The 22,141-nt window shown below is 37.9% G+C and overlaps 1 protein-coding gene across 4 annotated transcripts in view; it reads left to right on the top strand.

Annotated features, from left to right (window-relative positions):
- Nucleotides 1-22,141, top strand: part of DACH2 (dachshund family transcription factor 2) — a 310,897-nt gene that overhangs the window by 219,884 nt on the left and 68,872 nt on the right. For all 4 annotated transcript variants that reach the window (XM_055727704.1, XM_055727702.1, XM_055727701.1 and 1 more), the window contains exons 4-5: nucleotides 18,343-18,498; nucleotides 21,294-21,466. In XM_055727704.1, coding sequence (XP_055583679.1) covers nucleotides 18,343-18,498; nucleotides 21,294-21,466 — 329 coding nt within the window. The remainder of the gene's footprint in view (nucleotides 1-18,342; nucleotides 18,499-21,293; nucleotides 21,467-22,141) is intronic.

Raw genomic sequence — 22,141 nt, 5'->3', positions numbered from 1 at the left:
TTATAGAATACCTTGACTATCTTGAATATTTATATTCAGGGTTTTTTTTCCTTTAATAAAGTTTTGATCTGTAAGAAAATCAGGATTTTGCATTTATTTCTGTGATTTTAAAAGTAAGCATCTGACTGTTTTGCATAATAGGTTAGGCTTTCTGCTTCATATTCTGTTTAAAAAAAGCTGGAATCCAAAGCTGTGAGTGACATTTTGGTAGAATTTTAGCAAGTACAGTCATTACCAAATTAAAAATAGATACAGGTGGGTAGTCTATGTTTTTAGCTCCTTTGAAAAAACCCAACCCATAACTGTATACAAGAGCAGCAATTTATCAGATCACTCCAGTTAAAACTATGAAAGCCCAGCTATGTTGTCTCGGACCAAGAGTAAATGTACCTGTGTATCACCAGAGTGTGTTAGAAATCATTAATTTCCATGGCTGCAACCTTTTTTCCTCAAATTAAATTATTGTTCTTAATTTCTTAGAAGTTTAATTTACATTAATAAGATCAATGAAGAATATTCAAACCTGGTCCATTTAGTCATGGAGAAGAAAATCTTGTTGGCACCATATAATTGAAGTTACTAATTTGTCCATAATCTAAAGGGAAAATACATGGATTTTTAGTATGTTTCAAATGTCATCTTAATGTGTTTATTATCTTGGAAATGTAACAGATACTAGTTTATCTGGTAACTCACATGTATTTTTAGGATGGCCAGTTTGTGTATTAATTTTTGCAGATATATGTTTAATCTTGAGAGGCACAGAAAGCACACACCTGACGGTTTTAGAATAGCAGTGTCTTCTCAAACTGTGCAGTTCCTGTAGCTGAAGAAGAGCCTGTAACGTAGGATCACGATCCCATGTTGTGGATAAACACTCTAGGCTGTACCCTGCGGTGTGGTGTGGTGTGCTGTAGCGTACAGATCTAGGTCAGGTGATAGCTGTACTTTAGTGAGGGCAGGGTGGGTTCAGGACGGGCTGTTCGCCCCGCGGTTTGGCACTGCCCCTGAGGCTGCTCTCTGTATTGCTGGCTGTGGTGTTCAGGATCGTAGGAGAACAGCACTTCCAAGCTTGTTTTCTCAGCCACACTCTCAATGAAGCAAGAACTCTGCCCGTGTCATGTCTGACATAGTTATCCAGCTTAATTTTAGAAATTTTATAGGCTTACTAATCATGGCCATTTTTCCTCATGTTTAACCTAAGTCATCTTTGTTACAGTCTTTCCTTGCCGCTTCTTGTTCTGTACAGCGTGGGTCTGGAGAACAATTTATTCCCTTTTATTACAGAACATGTCTTTTATCTAGTGAAGACTATTAGCGAGTCTCCGATCTGTCTTCCCTTCCCTGCATGAAACAAGCCTGCTCTTTTGGATGTGCCACATACTGGTGATTTTCTAGGTCCCCGGTCAGTTCTCCCTGCACTGCTCTGGCCTCTCTCCAGATGACTCATATCCTGCCCGTTCCCAGCCCAACACAATGCTTCGGTCAAGGCCGAGGCAGTGCTCGGTGCAAGTGTACAACAGGATAGGGAGGGAGAACTTCTCCCAGTCATGCATACAGCTATCTTGTATAAACGTGAGAAACTTACTCTACTGACATTTCCCGGAAGCAAGGTACTGCTGACCTGTGGTCACCTGCAGTCTGCTGTAGAGGCTAGATGTTCGTTGGGGTTTGTTGGGCTTGTTGTTTTTTGTTATTGTTATTTGTTGTTTTGTTTTGTTGGTGTTTGGTTTTTGGGTTTTTTTGTTTGTTTTTTTTGCTGGAGAGCTACACGGGCAGGCAAACCCCATTCTGAATTTGTGAGGATGGCTATTCCAGCTTTTCATCTATCCTGACCATTTTTTCACGTTATATCTCTTCTAAATGTTCACAAAGGTTTAGATAAATTCAATAAAGATCCAGAGTTTTGGATAGATTGGTTAATGCTGCTATGAATGCTTGTGATAGAGAGTCCAACATACTAACATCTGCCCTTGAATGGGAAGCGTTTCATTTTGGTGAGTTTGGCCATTTTATAGCTCATTTTATCCTTACAGGTTGACTGGAGGTACATTCTGAAGGTAAATTAAAATTGATAGTTGAAGCTGAAAATCAACATTTCCTGTTTAGATCATGTGCATTTTTTAAGCTGTACAGAGCTATCTGCAATTAATGTTCTTTGTTGTATATCTTCTGTATTTACAGTATATTTGACAATAAAACCTTTTTTGACATTTAATCAGTAGCAGAGTTGTTCCGCTCTCATTATATATTCATGAACTTTATCACCAAGACAAGACATAAATGTTGAGCTTGCCTTTAAGATCAGACATGCATTGATATTTAAAAACTAGAAAATTGGGTGGGGTGGTGTCTGCTCTACATTTGCTCAATACAAAAATGAGAACAGATTCTTCTTTTTAAGATGCTCAGGCTACTGTAAGGATAGAGACAAGTGAAACTTTGGGACTAGTGAAACTTCCAGCATACCTGTATAAGAGCTGTATATTCAATTACTAATGTCATGGGACACGAGAGGCTGCTTTTTCTCCTTTTCCTGTAAGACATATAATATTAGTTTAATTGTGATTTATTTTCTCATATTTCAGATAGAAATTGGAAAAGCAGTAGGAAGAAGTGTCTTGCAAGTTCCTATGGATCTGTTTTCTGATTGACTGTCTCTTAAGAATTTGATGTAAGGGGGATTTTGGCATTTCATCCTTGAGAAATATTCCCACTCGTTTGCAGCACCTCTTGAATTTTTCTTGATTTTGACAAAGCAGGTACTTTTTGGAAGTTGAATCTAACTTTATTCTCTTCCTCTGTAAAATCTTAAATCCTGGGAGAAAAGTCCTTTAGAAAACACTAAAATATAGCATGAGAAATATTTTTAATTTCATTTTTTATTAATAACAAATGTATCTGGTTATATACTGTATGTTAAAGAACATTTCTGTGTTATTGAGAGATTGAACTTTAATAGAAAAATACTATCTAAACAGAAGGGCATCTGCATGAAACTTGTACGTGTCTTTTATTTAGGATAATCTCTAATGAGCCTCTCTGAATTTAAACTGAGTGATTCTGTCTGTAGAAGAAACATTTGCATTGCCCTATTGCTCGTGACTGACACTGATTTTCTATCCAACTCTAGCAGCTCTTCTTTCTTTGAAACTGCCTTGAATAATTGCAGCCCAAATTGTGCCCCTGTACAACGTAAATGGAAAATCCAAGTCATCAGATAGCGGTGAATCTTCAGTTTGGATTTTAAAAAAAACTTTATTTATTATATGTGTTATTGTACTGAAATAAATGGTTGATGTAGTTTTACAACATCTCACCTTCAAAATTTAATCATCTGCAAATGCCATTTATTTTTCATAAGCTCCTTCCATTCTAATATGATTCATTAAATATCCTCCTCTTCACACACACCACCACCCCCCCCCCCCCCGCTGTTTCTTCATCTATTTTGGATGTAGATTCCAGGTATTTATTTCCCCTCTGTCTTAATGTATGTTTAGATTCCAGGTATTTATTTCCCCTCTGTCTTAATGTATGGTATGGTTGATGTAAAAATATTTTAAGATCATGTTCATATTATTTAAATAATTTCAAAGTCAAAAGTTTTAAATTGCAGATCTGTTCTGCTGTAATGTGCTTCTTACAGATTTGTCCTGGATTTTTTGTTGAGGCTGATTACTTCTCAAAAAAAAAAAAAAAGGTATTTTCAGTATCCTCAGTATCCTTACAACATATGTTATTTACAAAACATGTAATTTAGAAAATTCCCCTGTAGACAGGAGCTTCTCCAGTATGCCGCAGAAGGTTTGCAACTGGTAGAAAGCTGCACAATCCCACTCCCCAGCAGGAGGATACTTCCCATGCTGATGGAAAAAGTGACCCTGGCAGAAGGGATGTGTTACTTTACTCTCCGTGGTTGGTTGTAGCTGCCGAATGGCTCTGAGTCACAGTGCTTTGGGAATAAGGCAATTTCCCTTCATCCTGCTTTTGAGCGTATGTTTTGCACAGTCATCAAGAGGCTCTGTGGGTTTACATGGCTTTTTTCTGATTCAGTGTGTGCATTGGTAAAGAGGGAAGTTAGGAGGCTCAAGATACGCTTTTTTTAAGGGTTACTGGTAGCCAGTAGCCTGTCTGCAGATGCTGGTATTTCCTCTCCTGTTTATGTCTGCAGTTGAGTGTAGTTTGAAGTCAGGGAATGAACATGACACTTGAAGTGTATGTGTGGCAGCACATGAGGTATGTGACAATAGCATGGTCTAGATAGACAATTGCCTCTCAGCTCCTCTATTTTTACTTATCTTAATTGTATACATGCAGTAACTTCTAATTCAATTAAGACTAGCAATATTCTACATTAGCTTGTCTGTCAAAATCTGTGCAGTATACTATAAAGAAGTCATTAGTTTGGTAATATCAATTTAACAAGTTTTAGCTCATTAACCTTGACACCAGCAGTGCTGGAGAGAGGAACCTTTTGATATTGTTGTTCTCAGCATATACCAGGGAGCTCTGAAAATCTGTTGAAATCTGTGGCTATTATCCCCAACCATCAGCTAGAGCTGTGTGTTAGCTCCTTTATGCAAATACCCCACAGTAAACCACAAATTACATCTTTTCAAGTCAACTTTATAGATTAGGGTAGCGTTTATTCAGAAAAACTTTTTTTTCCATTAGGAACTTTCTGTGGTTTTTAGGTGGTCCTTTAACAGCATTGCGGCTCTTTCCTATGTTTCATCTTTCAGATACATACCATTCCAACATCACTTTTAACAAGCTTACCTGGTGTGGCACATGAGTATTTGTCGTAATGTTTTAGTATGCTAAGTAAGATAGTAATTTCAGAAATACTTCTTCAGTTACTTCTTTCTGCCTTTTGCTTTTCTACTTCTGAGCGATCACAGTTTTCTTGGTAATAATGGCATTGTTTAGCTTTACAATCTTATATAATAGTGCTGTATGTACCAGTAGACAACAGGGAAATGAGCGATCATTTAAAAGTAGGGTACAAATAAATAAAGAAAAAACTCTAGCAGTCAGAAAGCAGTTGTTTATTGTATACTCACTTTTATACTCAAATTGGATGTGTCTTGAGTTCCAGAACTGAGATGAGGTAAAGCAGAACTCATGTTTAGCCTCATAATACAGCTGTAATCACAGAGGCGTTTGAAAAACAGCGAGGAGGGGTTCTATAAAAATGCAGCATATTTTCTTAGGAACAGCTTCACTTAATCCCTTGCAGTCATTGTGAGTCTGTCACATTTTATGATTCGGGGATGGGATTTTGATGTAAAGAGAATTAGCAGCCACCTCTGAGGAAGGGATATATGAAATGGAAGAAAAAGAAGATGGACTGAGACAAATGTTTTAATGTGGAAGTGGGAAAAAAATGCAAGACCAACATGCCAAACCAAATATTTCATTTTCAGCTCTTTGTCCTATTCGTGCCAGTGTAAAATTTTTCATGTGTTCATTTCTGGTTTATCACCTGCCTTTCCTTTGTAGCTTGCTCAGTCAGCAGCTGCCTTCTGCTGCCTTTTAGGTTATGGAAGTGTTTTTGGAACTGCAACCTGTTCTGTGCCCAGTAACCTGTTGAAGTTAGGGAGCAGTTTTGATCCTTTTTCTCTTCTTGCCTGTGCTTCAGTGGGTCACTGTCTGGATTTTGGTCTTGCCACTGCATTGCAGTTTCTGCCCATTCTGAAAATCCCCCCTGACCGTTTTCCTCCTGCCTGGCCAGAGTGCGTGGCCAGCGGTGCCATCGCTGTGGGTGAGGGCCAGGGGACATGCTGAGACGTAAGATCAGGCAAGTCCTGCAGTTTGTTTCTCCAACGCAAAATAAAAGGCAAGTGCTGGGGTTGGGCATCGTTGGCTACAGCAATGCTGACATGGTCGGGAGCACCTACAGGGATGTGTATTTGGGCTTTGTTTGAGAGCGCTCAACCCTGTGTGATCCCAGGGGGTGGAGGCTGCCGACGTGAATGTGGGTAAGTGTGTCCAGCTGTGGGGCAGGTGTGAGAAAGCAGGCATTTGTTCCAGTGAAAAACCAAAGCTCTGCTCAATGTGCCTTGTTTAACGTGTGCACTGTACACGGTCAGCCACAAGATTAAAGATTAACTTGGAATAGTTAGATAAAGTGTCAAGCCAGAAGATGGGCAGCAAATAATTTTGCTCATTACAATGTTAACGAGAAGGGGGTTCAGTAAAATACCAGATGTGTAATACATGCAATTTGAATGTTGCAGACTAATAAAAAAAATCATTGCTTGAACTCTATGTTAAAAACTTTTGTTGTATGAAGGACCAGTTAACCTCAGCCAAATTTTCAGCTTCAGCAAGACAAAACAAGGTAGATTTAAACTTGAGTATAAACTGTTTGGAGGTTTTTGTTCTTCTGACACCTTTGCCTCATAAAAAGTGACCTATTTTTTGTCTTCTGTAGAAGTCTGATCCAAAATGAAAAATTACATTAGATAAAGCTAAACTGAAATTTTGGTTGACTTTTTAGTAGCAGGGAAGAGTACAGTGTTGAGGTTAAGAAAGGCTTTTTCATATACAAAATATCAGGAGGAGGCATTGTACTTTGCGGAAGTTCTGTGAGTTTGAAAAGGAATAATTTCAAGTGTTTTCGGCTTTGAGGATCTACAATACAAAGCAACTATGTTGAAAACTCATGCTACAAAATAAATACATTAAATTGTCATTCTTTTTAAGACACAACATTTTTCTTCCGACATTTCCCCAAATCCCTTCTATGTGTAAGAGCTGGGCTTTGGCTTCATCTAAAGAGCCTTTTTCAAGTAATCAATAAAATAATTTGTTAAAATAGCTGAAGGTAATGTGGATGCAGGAAAAAATACAATTTTATGAAGTCTTTCATGTCAGACCTCATTCAAATAGAATCACCTACATATGAAAGCAAAAAATTCACATGGTAGGTAGCTAGGCAGATATGTTTGTAAGCCAGCACTGCATCTGTAAATACTGGTTTTCTTTCTGAAAGGGATCTTACGTTATTTGACATTTCTGAAGAACTATGTTAGAATCTTGCATGAAACATATATAGTGGCATTTCTTGTGGCAAATGTGAGGTTTGTGTGTTTATGTTAAACTATGTAAGTGCACATTTTTCTAAGTGTGAACGTATCTCAATATATTTGAAAGAACTAGAAATCAGACTTACAGATTTGTGCCTTCTGATTTGGAGGTTTGTAGTCTGACCATGTTCACCCTAGATTTAAATACCTTTCAAGGTATTCAAGCTTGATTACTTTGCCTCACCTGAACAATGTAGCTTAGAAATAAAGTTTTTATCTGGGTAGCTGTCTTCATATTATATTTATGACTAAAAGTCTTACAAATGATAAGAGCTGTTGTAGAGTAAAATGCATATTGTTTGCAGTTTCAAGACATTTCACTTGAAGTTTTTTGACCAGTAATTTTAAAAGCTAGCACAATTAAAACCAGTGGAAGTCCAGCTGCAGAATGAGGGGCTGGACTTTTAAAGAATCCATAGTTGAGGGGGTTCATGCACTGCGGTTTGTTGTTTGACGAATTACATGGATAAAGGATATTTACAGGATAAGACACTGAATATAGGTATGAAAGGCATCTAGAATTGTAACGATCAAGGCTCCCTGTAGCACTGAGGGAGGCAGAAGCCTTCATCCTTTTTGGTCAAAACCACAAAACTAGCACCAGTGTTACATAGCACTGCCAAATGGGGAGCTGTGGCACAGACACTGAGCCATAGGTGTGCTCAATGCACATTGCTCTTTAAAAATCTTAACAGTGAGTATATTTTTTTTCTTCTTTTTATTTTTTTTTTCTTCTTTTTTGTAACTGAAAACTGCGTAGACTCTCAGAAGTGAAAATCATATATTCAAGCTTCCCAAACTAAAAAGCTTAGGGAAGAGTGTATTTGTCATTATGTTTAATTTGCACATACCTCACCAAAGAAAAGGCCAGGGGAGCTAGGCTGAGAACACAGCTGTACAGGCAGCTCAACTAATTGCCTCTCCATCCTCAACCTCATTTATCTTCATTTCTTCCCAATTATACCAAATTATCAATAGTCTCTGTTGCATCAGAGTCTTAATCCCCTTTATTCAGGCAGCATTAGATAGTGGCAGATGAATTCTTGGAGGGAGTCAGGGTAAACAGCCATGAAATGCCACCTCTGGCAGATGGCATTGCTCACAAGAAATGTGACAAAACATTTGGAATTTGTTACTAGGCATTGGTATGAGAAGGCAAGCTGTCAATATTTTTTTAAATGATAATCAAGGTGGTGCATACTTACACCACAAGCAGAAATGAATCCTGTCCAAAACCTCAAGCTTAGTTAAGTTCAGCTTGGCACTGTGCTGTTGTATTTTGTTGCTGAAGCCTCTCGCTTTTTCTTCTTAAGAAATATTTTCACTTTCTCTGGTATTAATATCAACATTTTAATAAAGTTTGTTCTGATTATAGTTGTTATTTATGGGTGTACCCAGAAAGTAATACTGATTTCAAGATAGAGAATGTCCTTTATGCAGTAACAAATTTAGGATGTATTTTCTTGAATAGTTTCTTTGGCACTGTTGGTCCTTTCCTAGAGGTTTGATCCTGCTCCTTAGAGAAGCTAATGCAAAGTGCCCACTGAGATTCATTGAGAGTTGCACTAAAGATGAGAGCACCCAATGGCTAGGTTTGCTGAATGAGAAAAATATTCTGAAAAACAAATATTGATTGATTACGTAAGATGTCTGAGTGCTGTGGTAAGTGTATATTCAGCTACTACTATGAGCTTTAAAGGAAGTATGATGTTGGCTGCTAATATAGTTCAGGATTTTTTTGCGTGTTATTTTTAGACTGACTTTAAATGAAATGCAGTAGAAGTCACTGCTGACCTTTTATGTGAATTAGGTTTACTCACAGGCTCTCCTGGTTTTGGCAGCATTCTAAATTTTTTGGAAGTGCGGGGAATCAAATGCCAGATACAGAAAACAGTGCATCTTCAGAATCGGTAGATACCTTGCCAGTGTTTCCTATACTGACCCAGCTTGTTGGAACTGTGCAAGTGCAAGTGTCTGCACTTCCTGACCCTTCATGGAAACGGGCTTCTGACAGTAAATCTCTGAGAGCCTCTACAGACATTCAGCTTCAGCACAGAAGGATGTTAGGCATCCCTTGTGCAACCTCTCATTCTCTAGTAAAATATCCAGTGTCTTGTGTAGATGCTTCAAATTACCAGGGGTTTGGAAGGTTGTCCAAGTGTGTATGTATACAGTGCCAAAGACTGTGTTTAATTCTTTCAAGCCATACTTTATATTACACAGAGTTCTTTCAGTATTAGGAGTTTTATTATAAGTACGTAATTCATTTATGTCACTACAGATTAACTCAGAAGATTACAATTTGTAACTTCAACTGTTCATAATTATTTCAAAGAAATAGTAAATGATAAATTGTTGAAACTTGAATGATCTGATTTTGTACTGTAGCGTTACCTATCTACTGTGGATGTCAAGGTGTTCTCAAAACGTCTCAATTGTTTTGCTAAGTTGTTAAATATGGGAAAATATTAAGTAATTAAAAAATGAAAACAAAATCAAAAAAGGCTTGGTTTGTGATGAGTGATGGTGTCAATGATTATCATCACTGGAATACGAATCCCAGTTCCTTGCTTGCTGGCTGCAGTTCTTGAGTTTAGAAGGATGCATGTTTTATCCTTTCTGGCAGGCAGCCCTACAAACTGTGTTCAAGATCTGAAAGTTAAGCTGTTTTATTTCTGGCTTGTGCATCATCAACAGTAATAAAAACATGACAGACCAATATTTTGACCTCATTTCCCTCTGTGAAATGCACGTGTTTCTGAAGACAGACTTTGGTCCTGCAGTAGAAAGCAGTTAATTTTTTCGTTGATGGTCCTAAAGCAGAAGAAATACCATGTTCTAATAGAGTATTCTTTTCTTTGTACAGAAAAATAACTAGCGATAAAGTCATATGCTTATTACTAAAAATGCTAGCAATAGGCATTAGGAGTGCAGAAGGGAGCAGATCAGTTGTGCAAGAATGAACCATAGTCTTGTGGTTACATTTCACAGCAATACTGACCATTTAAAGGCTGTCCTCGCTTTTGCGTCCCCCCACATCATGGCTGTTGAAATGATCAGTGCAGATTTTTGTAAGCCCACTTTTGCCAAAAGCACGTTCTGTAAGCTGTCAGGAGTAGGGGTCTCCCCGACCCAACTTCCCAGTAAGAATGCGAAGTTACATTGTCTGCTCCCTAGCTCAAACCTGCTGAGGTTCCTTACTGCACTACTTCAAGTGACAGAGAATAGAGGTCATTTATTCCCTCTTGGGAAAGGGGCTGCATATGCTTAACATGGACGTAGATCCAAAAGGGTCTGCCTTCTGAAGTCCCTCATTCCAAGAATAATGCTACACATTGCATAGAAGAAACTGAATAGGGTTTTATTACTTACTACTTCATGCACTGCAAGAACTAGAAGACGTGATAGGAAGGCAGCAAATGCCAGGTTAATCCCCCAAACACACCTGCGAATCCCGAGGTAGTTTTTCATACGGTGCATAGGCAAGCTGCGGAACTCCTTGCTACAGGGTATTGTAGCCATGTAGATATGCAAAAACCTGACATCCCGTTAATTTATTGGAAGAAAAGGCTATTAAAAGTTACTAAATTCAAGGAAAATACCTCTGTTTCAGGATGTTCCTAATCCGTAAATTGTTGGGAGATTTTTTTGTGGGTTTGTAGGTTTTCTCTGCATTTAAATTCTTCAGTAAGCATTGCTTTGGGCCCTAGTGGGAGAGAAGGTGCTCGGCTCGATGGGCGGTAGCTGTGCCCCGTCATTCTGGGAGCCTTTATTCCTTACTTGTATTGCCCCTCCCTCCTGCGATATCACAGCTAATTTCCATTTAGGAAGTGATAGCTATCTAACTGTTGATACAAAGATCACAAGCTTTTCCCTTCCCCCTCCCCTTCGTTATCACATGGTATCTATCAGGCAACAAGGGAGCAAAGGCTTCATTTATTAATTATCAGAGTGTTTCTCCAGTGTGTCGCATTCCTTCCTGGCCAAGAAGCAACTTGTTTTGATTCGTATTTATGCACAACTAAGTTAGCAAAAGAAGAGGAAAATGGATACAGGTAGCTAACGTGAAGAAGGGCTTTTGATTTTTAGTGCATTTTAATGCAAATTATTATGATAGTTTGTATCTAACTTTCTATAAATGTGATGCTTCATCTTGCTAAAGCTAACTTTAATACGGGGTGGTTTGATGGTGTAAGTTGAATCAAATGACCTATTGAGAAGTGTTTGATATTTTGAGTTTAAATGAAAATATTGCCACTTTGAGCAGTTTGTGTTTTTATCAAACTAGTCCCTTACATATTGCATTTTATTTTTTCCCTGCATCTCTTTGTTTTTCAACATTTTCCCTATTTTTTAATATTAGTTACTTGATAAAAAAGCCATCCATCTTTTAGCAGTTGTCTGCGTAAGACTGTTTTGTTGAAAAGTTTTGTTGCTGTAGCCGGTAGTTCCTCTACACTGGTCTTAGAAAGCAGGAGAAAACTCTCGGTCTTATTTTAGTAGCCATCAGCATTTCTGTGTGTATAATTTGAAGGGATGGATGTCCCAGTCTGTTAGAGAGAGAACAGGTTTTGTGCTCTTAGGAGTCTTCGACACTGAGCACCTGATTGCAACTGTGAGATTTTGGTTTGCCTGGACAGGCCCGTTGTAGAACAGCCTTTCTTTCCAAGGCAGCTGACATTCCGGTATTGTGCTTTATAAGCACTGTAATCACTGATCATAATTTGGGAACCTTAGGACACGTTTCATTTACCACCTTATTTATTTTTCTCTGTTCATTTTAAAGGAAGCAATTGATGGTTTTGGAGGGATGGTTCAGTTCCTAAATAAATATTACATCTCTGCTTTTATCTTTTAAAAAAGTATCCTCCTGGAATTAATCATTCTTAATTAAATTGGCATCAAATATTCAGACGTATTCCTAGTTATCTTGAGTATCCTGTTTGCTGTGAAATAAACTTTGCTTTTGCTGTCATTAAGACTTTTCAAAAAGTTTAGAAATTACATTCAGATTTCAGATGCCTTCTTACTGCATAATTATCAACAGATTACTTCACCTAAGTTCTGACAGACATATTTTTTAAGTATGACTGACTGATGGACAGATTGGGAATTGCTGAATTAATGGGCACATTTCAAAGCTTTGGCAGGGCTAAGCAGTAATTACATCTGCTGAACCACTTGATAAGTTTTTGGAAGTAGCCCAGTAAAGCCATCACTGGATTTCTTGAGTTTTAATATCTTACCCTATACACTCTCATGGCTCTCTTGTAGGGCACAATCCAGAAGTTGATACAGCCGAATACACATAGCTAAACAAATCAGTGCATTAAGGCTTTAAATGCATTGCAAATCTTCCATTTAGCTTTTCAGCTCAGTGTCATGCTTTTGGGGGCTGATTAAAAATCTCATTCCTATTTTAAAGTAAGAAATTTTATTTGTAATAGGCGACCACAGGAAGTGCCCACACTTGCGTGGGCTCCGTAAATATCATCTACTGCCAATATCAGGGACAGAATTTAGGGTTAAATGGGTCATAATCCTGACCCAGAACAGTTTTACGGTTTTCCGACAGGCAAGTGACAGTTTACCAGGAGTATAACCTGGGCGGTATCTTTCTGTTCTTACTGTAATGAGAATCTCCGTTTATCAAGTAGGATAGAAATTGTTTTCTGCTTAATAGTCTCTTCCTGGGCCATTCAAATGCTGATGCCATGAGAAGAGTGGACAGAAAGTTGTAGGCTGAAGGCTGAAGTGTGTAGGCTCCGTTTTCAGCAGAGGATATTCTGTGTTGGCCAAAAAATGACTGTTTTCCCCAGTATCGTGGTGAGATGAGGATATTGGTAAATTACAAAAATAATCCAAAAAATCAAAACCAAAAACCACAAAACCCAAACCAAACAAAAATAACAACAACAAAAAAATGAAACAAAAAAATAAAGGCAAATAATCTGGACCACCTGAAAACACTGGGGCTGGGAATACTGTCACATAGGCCCGGTTTGTTTTAGGAGTACTGGGGTTCTAGGTAAGCCGAAACATTTCAAAGGCCATGAGTAAGTGCTGGACACTTACTAAAGAAGTTAGAGGTGATGAATACTTGAAAATTACCACTGCTGAAATAGCAGTGCACTGAATACTTTTTTCTTTGCAGATCATGGTATGCCTAATATGCCCAACAGCATGAAAAATGTGTTTAAAAATAATTTTAGAATAAAATTGGACGGTGAAGATGGTATTGCTTTTAACAATTTGAGTTCAATTTTTCAGAAATGTATCACAACAAAAAATAAAATGACAGACACAGATTGCAAGAGTGTGGTTGTTCAATTCAAAGGAACCTCTGACAGAGTGGATTTCATTTAGCTAGACCAGACAGTTTTAAGGCTGATAAAATGAATTTTAAACCAAATGAAAAGAAACTGTCACCAAATGGAACTTTGATTATTTTCTGGAGATCTTTCAATACCTAAAACCACAACACTTAATTTAATTGTCACAAATGTATCTTCACCCCAAAAAGGTTTTTTGGATTCTGTTTGGAAAAACACAAATGCACATAGAGGTTAATTACTGGAAAACATACAGCTTTTAAAGAGTTACAAAATTACTGAAACCAAAGATGGGTGAGTAGCAGCATTTTCAGAAGAATGAAGCTGAGCTTCTCACTTGCATTTTATTCGACGAAACAAAATTTAAATGGAGGCACTTTGCTTACTGACATGTACATGATTGTAAATGCCCCTGCAGTGGGTCTGGGGGTACCGTGTATCTCATCAACAGCACATGTAGCTATTGCTTAGGCTGATTTGCCCTGCTTGTCCATGTTACCTGTGATTCAGCTCCCTGGGCGTCTGAACTCATCTGAATTCACTGTTCATAGGGACTTGGAAACAGAGACATACAGAATTTGGCCACTGGACTGTAAAATGGCATTAAGGGAATGCTTACCTCTCAACCGCATTTTAATTTAGAAGTGAATGGAGTGGGGTTGGTTCGTTTTGCTTGTGCTTAGTTGGACGTAAGTGCAATTCATGCACTCATTAAAAAGTTCTGTCAGAGAAGCTGGTAAGATGGGCAAATACCAGACTTTTAATTATTAAGTGTATCATAAATAACTCTTTCTCTTACCAAATCCACGTTGAGTCCGTCTTTATCTGTGCCCTTTGAAACATGTGCTGCGTTTCCATGTAAGCGTGTGCAGTGCGGGCAGTCTGGCCTTTTTTCTCATCTAGATTTTGCATTTAGCTGCCGATCTGAAAGCAGAACCATACACCAACATTTGCTACGTGGCCTGAACCGGATGGTTGAAGCAGGCCAGAGCTTTTTTAGCTGCTTTGCTGGGCAGCCAGTGCATTCTGCAGGCTTTTAGGATGGCTAGCCAGCTGATACCTCTGCCTTTTCCTTCCCGCTCCAGCGTGCTGTGCTAAGGAAACTGCAGTCTCAGTGCTCGCTGCTGACAAGCGTCAGGAGCTCGGGAAGATGGAGGTTCTTGTCTCTCTTGCCCTTTTTTAATGCTGAGTACAATCTGTTCTGGGACAAGATCAGCTAGAATGCAAACAAGATAAGGAAAAATTACCTTTTTGTCCTTTAGTTTTATCTGTTGGAGAGAAGGTCATATGGATAGTGGGTAACAGTGTTAAATGTAAAGCTTTTTGTAAAGTGTATAAATGATGTATTGGCATTTTGACAAATCAACAGATTTCTGAGTGCTCTAATACTATTCCTATGACACTTATGAATCAAGTTACTAATATTTTAAAATGAAATATTTTCTCATTTAAAACGAATAAAAAGCTATATTTCCCTTCATACACAAGAGGTAAGTCCCATTGCTGTTTTCTGTTATCTCTTTCTCCTTAGTGTTGTATGTTTGCTTTCTTCCATTTTTTTTGTCCTTTTTTCATATATACTTAAATAAAATTACCTGAAATCTATCTCTATATGCAGTAGTATGGATCATTGTTTAATTTTAGACTCCTTATCTGCTATATTAAAAACAATTAGAGCCTTCGCTACCTTAGTATGGACAAAAAAATTATTTTTTCCTAATACAAATTTCTTCAAAGGCCAAACCTTTTGAATGTAATGAGAGAAGAAAATTTTGTGTCTCATTTTTTTTTCCCCCTGTTGTGTATTGCGTGATTCATATCACAAAGTTTCATTTTTAGTTTCACCCGTAAGCTCATCTTACCAAAGGCAGGACTTAGAATCAGAGCATGACCTCTTTGTCTTATTGATGGCACCTGTTTGGACAAAAACTGGCGGTCAACCAAAATCTCCTGAAAAATTGTGACTAAACTTAAATTTGAAGTATTAACAAGGATTTACTTGTTGTAGAACACTTTCAATTGTTATGTTAAGAAAGAAGTTGAAAGTATGCATTGTTACGTATCTGTGTTGAATATGATATGCTGATATGCTGCCAACTGTGTTACTAATTAAGACAATGTGTATGCTCAAAAATAAATACCTTTTCTAGAGTTGCATGACAGTACAAGGACTGAGTGTATTACCATAGGTTTGCATTTTACATATTTGGTTTATAATGTGAATCTAGTTGTGGCTTACTATTAATTAATATGTAATTTTTTCATACTGTACGGGAATAGATACTGCAGGGAAGGATGCAAGTTTTCTTTTACAACTATTCTTGTTTAGCTGTGCAAAGGGACTGTGGGTAGGATAAATTGAAAGTGTCTATGGTAATAGAGCACAGGAGTAGGACCCGTGAGACCTGACTTCTCTTCCAGTTTCACCATTAGCTTACCAGGTAATGTGGAGGAAGTTGCTTCATAATTCTGCACCTCAACTTTCCCACTTGGAGATAATCATACTGCCCTTATGAAACACTTCACAATTGAACAGTTCTAGGTAAGAAGTTGTAATTATTACTTTCTTTTAGAGAGACTTGCTACTACATAGCATATGCAGTCCAGGTTAAATGATGAAGCTGTTATCTATGTGGTATAGTGCAGACTACAGGATACATTTCATTTAACGTGCACTTTTATTATACATCATACGCTCAGCAGTATTTTTTTTCTTTCTCTAAGGAGAAGTGATAGGGAACATAAGAATACAGGAATGGTCTGTAGAGATAAGTGTATTGCAATTTATTCTTGTGTTGCTGGCACTGAATACTGGAGCAGATTTACAAGTGGAATTTGCAGGGAAAAAAGTTATTATTGTCCCCATCTGCAGGGAAAACTGGTCCAGTGATTTGGACTGTACAACATAATTTAAATTCAGTTTCCTGTTCCATTGCAGGTTTCCTGTATTTCCTTAAGCAAGTCACTTTTCTTTGCTGTTCAATTCTCCATCTGTAAAATACAAATAATTGTACTTCCCTATGTTGCAAAGCTGGGCACAGAAAGCTGGTAGGGCACTCTGATACTACAGCTTCAGGGCCACAGAAGTATGGTGGGTAGGTGCACAAAGCTTTGGAAAGATAAGAGAAGCTTCCAGAAGTAAATAAACGAGCTAAGAGTTTAGACCACCTGTGCCTGGGTTTGGAAGTACCGGAAAAGAACAAACGGGGTGAGGGAGACTTTTAGATAAATAGTGCAGTGTTCTGTTTTCATTCAGAAACCTCTGACAAACTTTCTTGTGCCCAATTCTTGTGGCCATTGCCCTGGTACATGAAGTTACATGTACAAAAACTTATTTCTAACCAAAAAATTGATTCTCAGGTACGTCATGTGTTTTTTCAGGAAGAATAAAGTGTAAATGTTAAATTTACAGAAAAAGCATATGGAGAAAAGTCACGTGGTAAACTCTAATACTAAACATTTCCTCAGAAAATCTTTTTTAAATTACACATTTAACTTAAGGAATACTTTACCAAATAATACCACCTCTGTTTTACAGTAGTTAAAGTGAACGAACTTCTATACTAAGTATCAGTCAAATGTTATTTGAAAGAGCTGATATACAGTATATTTAATAACAAAGATGCTGACACAGCCGTAACTGTAGTACTTCTTCTAATTACTGCACTATGCCATGTTATATTATATCACATAGTATAATTTAGTGTATCTTTCTTTGTCAATGTATTACTCATCATTTTACAAATTACAAATCTTTTATAGGAAGGTAATTCATAGTTGGACGTAGTGCTAAAATGATGGAGTGTTTTCCTTTTTTCTGAATCATTGATCTTTCAAACTTTTGCATTTAGCAGTATTAATCATGTTTATTAGCTAAGTGTTGTCATAAAGAATGGAATTTTTCCGTTACTTTCATGTTCAATTAAAATGTTTTTTGCTTGCTGCCTCTGTGCTGCATCACAGTAATCTATTTACTTATTCTAATTGAAATTCTTGTTCATAAATCCAAAACAAAGTCAATACTGCAGTTACACGTTTTCATAACAATCTATAATCTAATTGAAAATGTGGGGCGTACCTGAGAAGGAGGGAGTGTACTTAAAATACCTTTTTACTCTATAAATGTTCAATCTAACTTTTGAAGGTGTTTTGTTTTGTGGACCAGATGTATTTTGGTATTCACTAACATGGTCTACTTCACCGCTGTTTAAAAGGAACTTGCTATTCAAGTGTGAACGACAATCTGTAAAATTGCTGCAGAACACCCTATTTTCAGAAGACCAAACATACTCTAGAGCAAACACGAGTGCTTAGTTTGCTATACTGTGTTTTTGTTGTGGACAGTAATTACTGTACATAATAGATATCTGGATTCTTAAAATTTAAATCTCTGAATACCGATGATTTCCACGCCCAACCTAATGCCCAGCACTGCTAGTGAGCACTGGCGTGAGCGAGCAGCGGAGTGCCTCTCCGGTGAGATTAACAGCAATGAGGGACCTGACGAGCCCGAGGGTTGGACACCTGTTAGTCTCTGGCAGGGACTGGGTGGCCTGATTGCCTTTGATAGCAGGAGATTGTGGTTCAGTGTCTCAGATGTTCCCTTTCTGCCTGATTTACTTAATTGTGACTGATGTTTACTTGGGTGATGTTATCCTTAACCATCTAGCTTTTCCTGTTTCCAGAAACCAGTGTTACGAAAGTAGATGATGCTGAAAGTTTCTAATCATATTTTCTGCCTGATGCGAATTAAATTATTTTATTTTTTAAAAAAATCAGTTAGAGGTTTCAGGTGCTGTGCTTGTGTTAGGTGCTTAGCTATGGTAAAGAGTATTATAGCGCTTTGCTAACCAAGCAAAATGTCTTTTAAAGAGAAGTGTATGCCATTTATGCCTGCTTTCTACCCTGTTTTGCAGGTGGGAGTGAATCCTCCTGGGATAAAGACAAGCTTCAGTCTCCCATTACAACAGGATCACAGCACAGCATTGGTCATCCCACACTGTCAGGGCAGTCGAGCCTTGGAAGTGCGCACCCACTCAGTCCTCTCCAGCAGAATCACCTGCTCACCAACAGTACGTACCGTGCTCTTGCAGGGGAAAAAAAGGAAGAAAAAAGTACATGGGGCCCTGCTTGGAGGCTGGGCTTGCATTCCTTCCCAGCCTCCTGGAGGTGGGGGAAATGGGTGGGAGACATGAGCAACAGGAGGGTCAGTCCTCCTGCTGTGCTGTCTGCTGCGCTTGCACATCATGTGCAAACCACCCTGTTTGAGCAGTCACCCACTGTTGGGTAGTCCTTAATTAATATTTCCATGGCTTGGACTGAAAGGGAAAATAACTGTAAAGCTTAACATTTAAGCTATGTGACAAAATTCCACTTCAGGTGAAAATGTGAACCACAAAATAAAAATATGAAAGCCAGGAATAAATGCAAAATGTCTAGTTAAAAACGAGCAGAAGCAATCCCTCTGCCTTGTTCTGCCTTGTGCTTTACAGATGTGGGCAAGGTCATCCATTGAATCCAGGTATCCAAAGACACTTAAATAAAATGATACAGGTAAAGTTTGGATTTGGAGCTTAAACCCGTCTCTTTAAACCCTTCTCTTTTCCTTGCCTTAGGATGGGAACAGGTGGAAAGCCAGCAGTTCCCCCTCTCCTTTGCACCCAAAGAGGGAAGGAAGGGAAGGGAAGGTTATTCCAAGAAAAATGTTCAGGATTAATATTTTAAAAATTAGTGAGAAGTGAAGTTAATTCTAACAGATGATGATGGATGAAAAATGAAAATCTCTGTTTCTGAATTCTTGTTGTTTGTTTAAGCTCTTCATCCTCAGGAGTTTTGAAAGTTGATTTTTGGTGTTAGTTTTAATGGATGAATCAAATTTTTGCTCCTTACACTGATCTAGGAGCAGATAGCTCCTGGTTACCTGTGTAGGGCCCAGACTCAAACAAATGAAAGCTATTGAAATGACCCTACAATATGGGTCTGCTTGGTTCATGGGAAGGTATGGACCTGAGCATTTTGGGTCAAGTGTCAGTGGTTAAGAATCACCAGGACTAAAATTCATTGTAATTTATCATTTCATTTTATATTCTTGCATAATTTAATACCTGTATGTATTTGACATGCAGTGATATTATGTTCTTTGCTGTTAAAGAAAAGTTTAGAAGTGTTTTCCAGTAGATTTTGTAGTAGGCAAATGTCTATAGGCTATTAAAGGGTTTATGGAATGTCAGACATTGTGTCCAATGATTTGCAAGTGTAGGATATATTTTCTTCATAGTCCTACGAAATGTTTGACGGATTGTGTCTTAAAACTGGTGATGTGCTGTTAAATTCTGTTTGTAGTTTGCATTTAGTTTGCATGTCAATTGGACTTTAAGTAGACATACAACTCAGTGTGGCCAGATGGTGTCTGGGAGTTTTGGAACTCTATAGAGCATGAGGAAAGATTATTGGGCTGTTAAGGGAGATATGCAGGGGAACAAAGGCTTATGGATGTAAGCACTGAAGGGGTTTGTCAGCATGGTTTAAAGTGAAGGGAGATGTACGTGGGCTTTGCTTATTACCTATCATAACTAATACTGGCATGGATCATAATATAAAATATATAGTGAATCACAAGACATCACAGTTGTTGATCATGATATACTCAAGCTAAACAGAAATAGTGTGGGAGCTCAGAATGCGTACAATTCTGCCTTTCATGGTGGGGGCAGTAGTGTTTTTATATTGCTGTAGTCAAATTGTATTGGAATAACATAAGCTATATCAGTCAATGATATTTTTTATTGTGGGTTCTGTCATATACCAAAATGGTGACTGGCCTTCTTATTTAAACGAGTTAAGATAGAGCCAAAAGTTAAAAAACTTCTAGAAATAGTTAATGTGAATAGCATATGGTTATAACTAGCTTTATGATTATGTTGTTTGCTACTTGTACCTGAATTTTTTAGTGACAATTTCTAATCTAAATTTCATTTAGAAAAATGATAACACATTTTGTCTGGCAGAATGAGTCCTATTTTTTCTGAAAAAAATAATTTTGGGTGCCCAAAGATAGCTGTCTTCAAGTGGTCTCTAAATAAATCTTAAAAGCAAAATAACCTGAAACAATTTTTTTCAGTGAATTGGTGTCTTGGTCTTCCTTTCCATTGTACTCGTTATTAAATACAACAAGTAATACACACGCTGAAATAAATGTTAATGAAACATGAAAATCCAATTTTTGCTAGCAGTAACATCACCTTTTTGGCAATGTCAAGAACTGCAAGTTGGCCCAAATGATTTTCATAGCTTCTTAAGTTGTTTGATATCCATAGCAGAAGACTATTTAAACTCACTTTTTGGAAATTAAAACCTCTGGCAACAATTTTAACCTCTCATTACATGTTCCAGTTCACAGGCTGTATGGTAGTTGAGTAGTGCCTGTAGTCCAGCACACGGCTTCCTGTGTTCAGGTAGTCCTGATAGAAAAATCTAGTCTCAGATTGCTGTGTATGTGGAGGAATCATAGTGAGAGGACTTGGTAGGAGTATATTGTCAGATAAAATTCTTAATAAATTTTAGTCTGATGTGCTGGAAAAACATGCAAATATCTGCATGTTTTGTGCTTTTTTTTCTTGGTTGTTCTTAATAGAGAGGTCAATGCAGCTGTATTACTTTAGAGCTGTATTATATGTGTAATACAAACATTACAGCCTTCTCTGCAGTGCAAAGACAATTATTCCCTGTGCAACATTAAAATTATTAACACATAGTAATACTGAGTTTGACTAGTCAATGTTCCAGTAGAATATAGGCTCTAAAAATTAAGGTGTTGGGTTATAAAATAAGGGACTGACACGTATAACCTGCCCATGCTCTCTTTTAGGGATAGACCTGCCGTTTATGATGATGCCCCACCCTCTGCTTCCCGTCAGCCTACCTCCCGCTTCGGTTGCAATGGCAATGAATCAGATGAACCACCTCAATACCATAGCTAACATGGCTGCAGCAGCCCAAATGCACAGTCCTCTTTCCAGGGCAGGGGCCTCTGTTATAAAGGTAAGAGTCATCTATGAGACTTCAAAAAATTAGCTTTTTGTGGCTAACAAAATCATTCACAGTGGCTTTCTTAAGGAAGATAACTGAGAGGCAGTGAGCTTGTGCTGCCTATGGCACACCTGGTCTGCTGTTCCTGACAGTGCTTCAGCCTGAGGAAATACCCACGAGTACAGTCAAGAAGTTAAGATGCTTTGCTCTATCTACAAATCTGTAATGTAATTAAAAACAGATACAAACACTCGCTAGAGGCTAGGGGAATAAGCAGTGCTGCATCTGGTAAAGCTCAAAAGCTATTCTAAAATGTTGTTTAAAATCAAACTTAATGTTACACTTAAAAGGGAATGCTATGGAACACAACAGCAACTCCAGGGCAGTGCAATTCCAGAACAAGTTAATAGCAGAGAAAATCATCAGAAGTAGCTTAGTGAGTATAGTCTTTAGTGGCCACACCGAAATTTCCTTCCGGCTGGATAAAACATGTTTATGCTCTGGAAAGGCTTCTTTCTGATAGCCTGTCCAAGCAGGTTGTTAAGAAATTTTTGTGCCTGTGTTGAGAGCTGAAGTCCTGCCACACGCTGAAAAAATATGTCAAGACAAGAAATTTTCAAAGTAGAAGGACATGTGAAAGATTTGTGCCATGGGATTCTCTAAAACACAGTGTGTCCTCTTGGGCAA

This window comes from Falco cherrug, chromosome 15 (assembly GCF_023634085.1).
Source record: "Falco cherrug isolate bFalChe1 chromosome 15, bFalChe1.pri, whole genome shotgun sequence".
Lineage (NCBI taxonomy): Eukaryota > Metazoa > Chordata > Aves > Falconiformes > Falconidae > Falco > Falco cherrug.
Note: the sequence above shows the minus strand (reverse complement) of the source record. Positions and strands in the feature narration are given on the sequence as shown.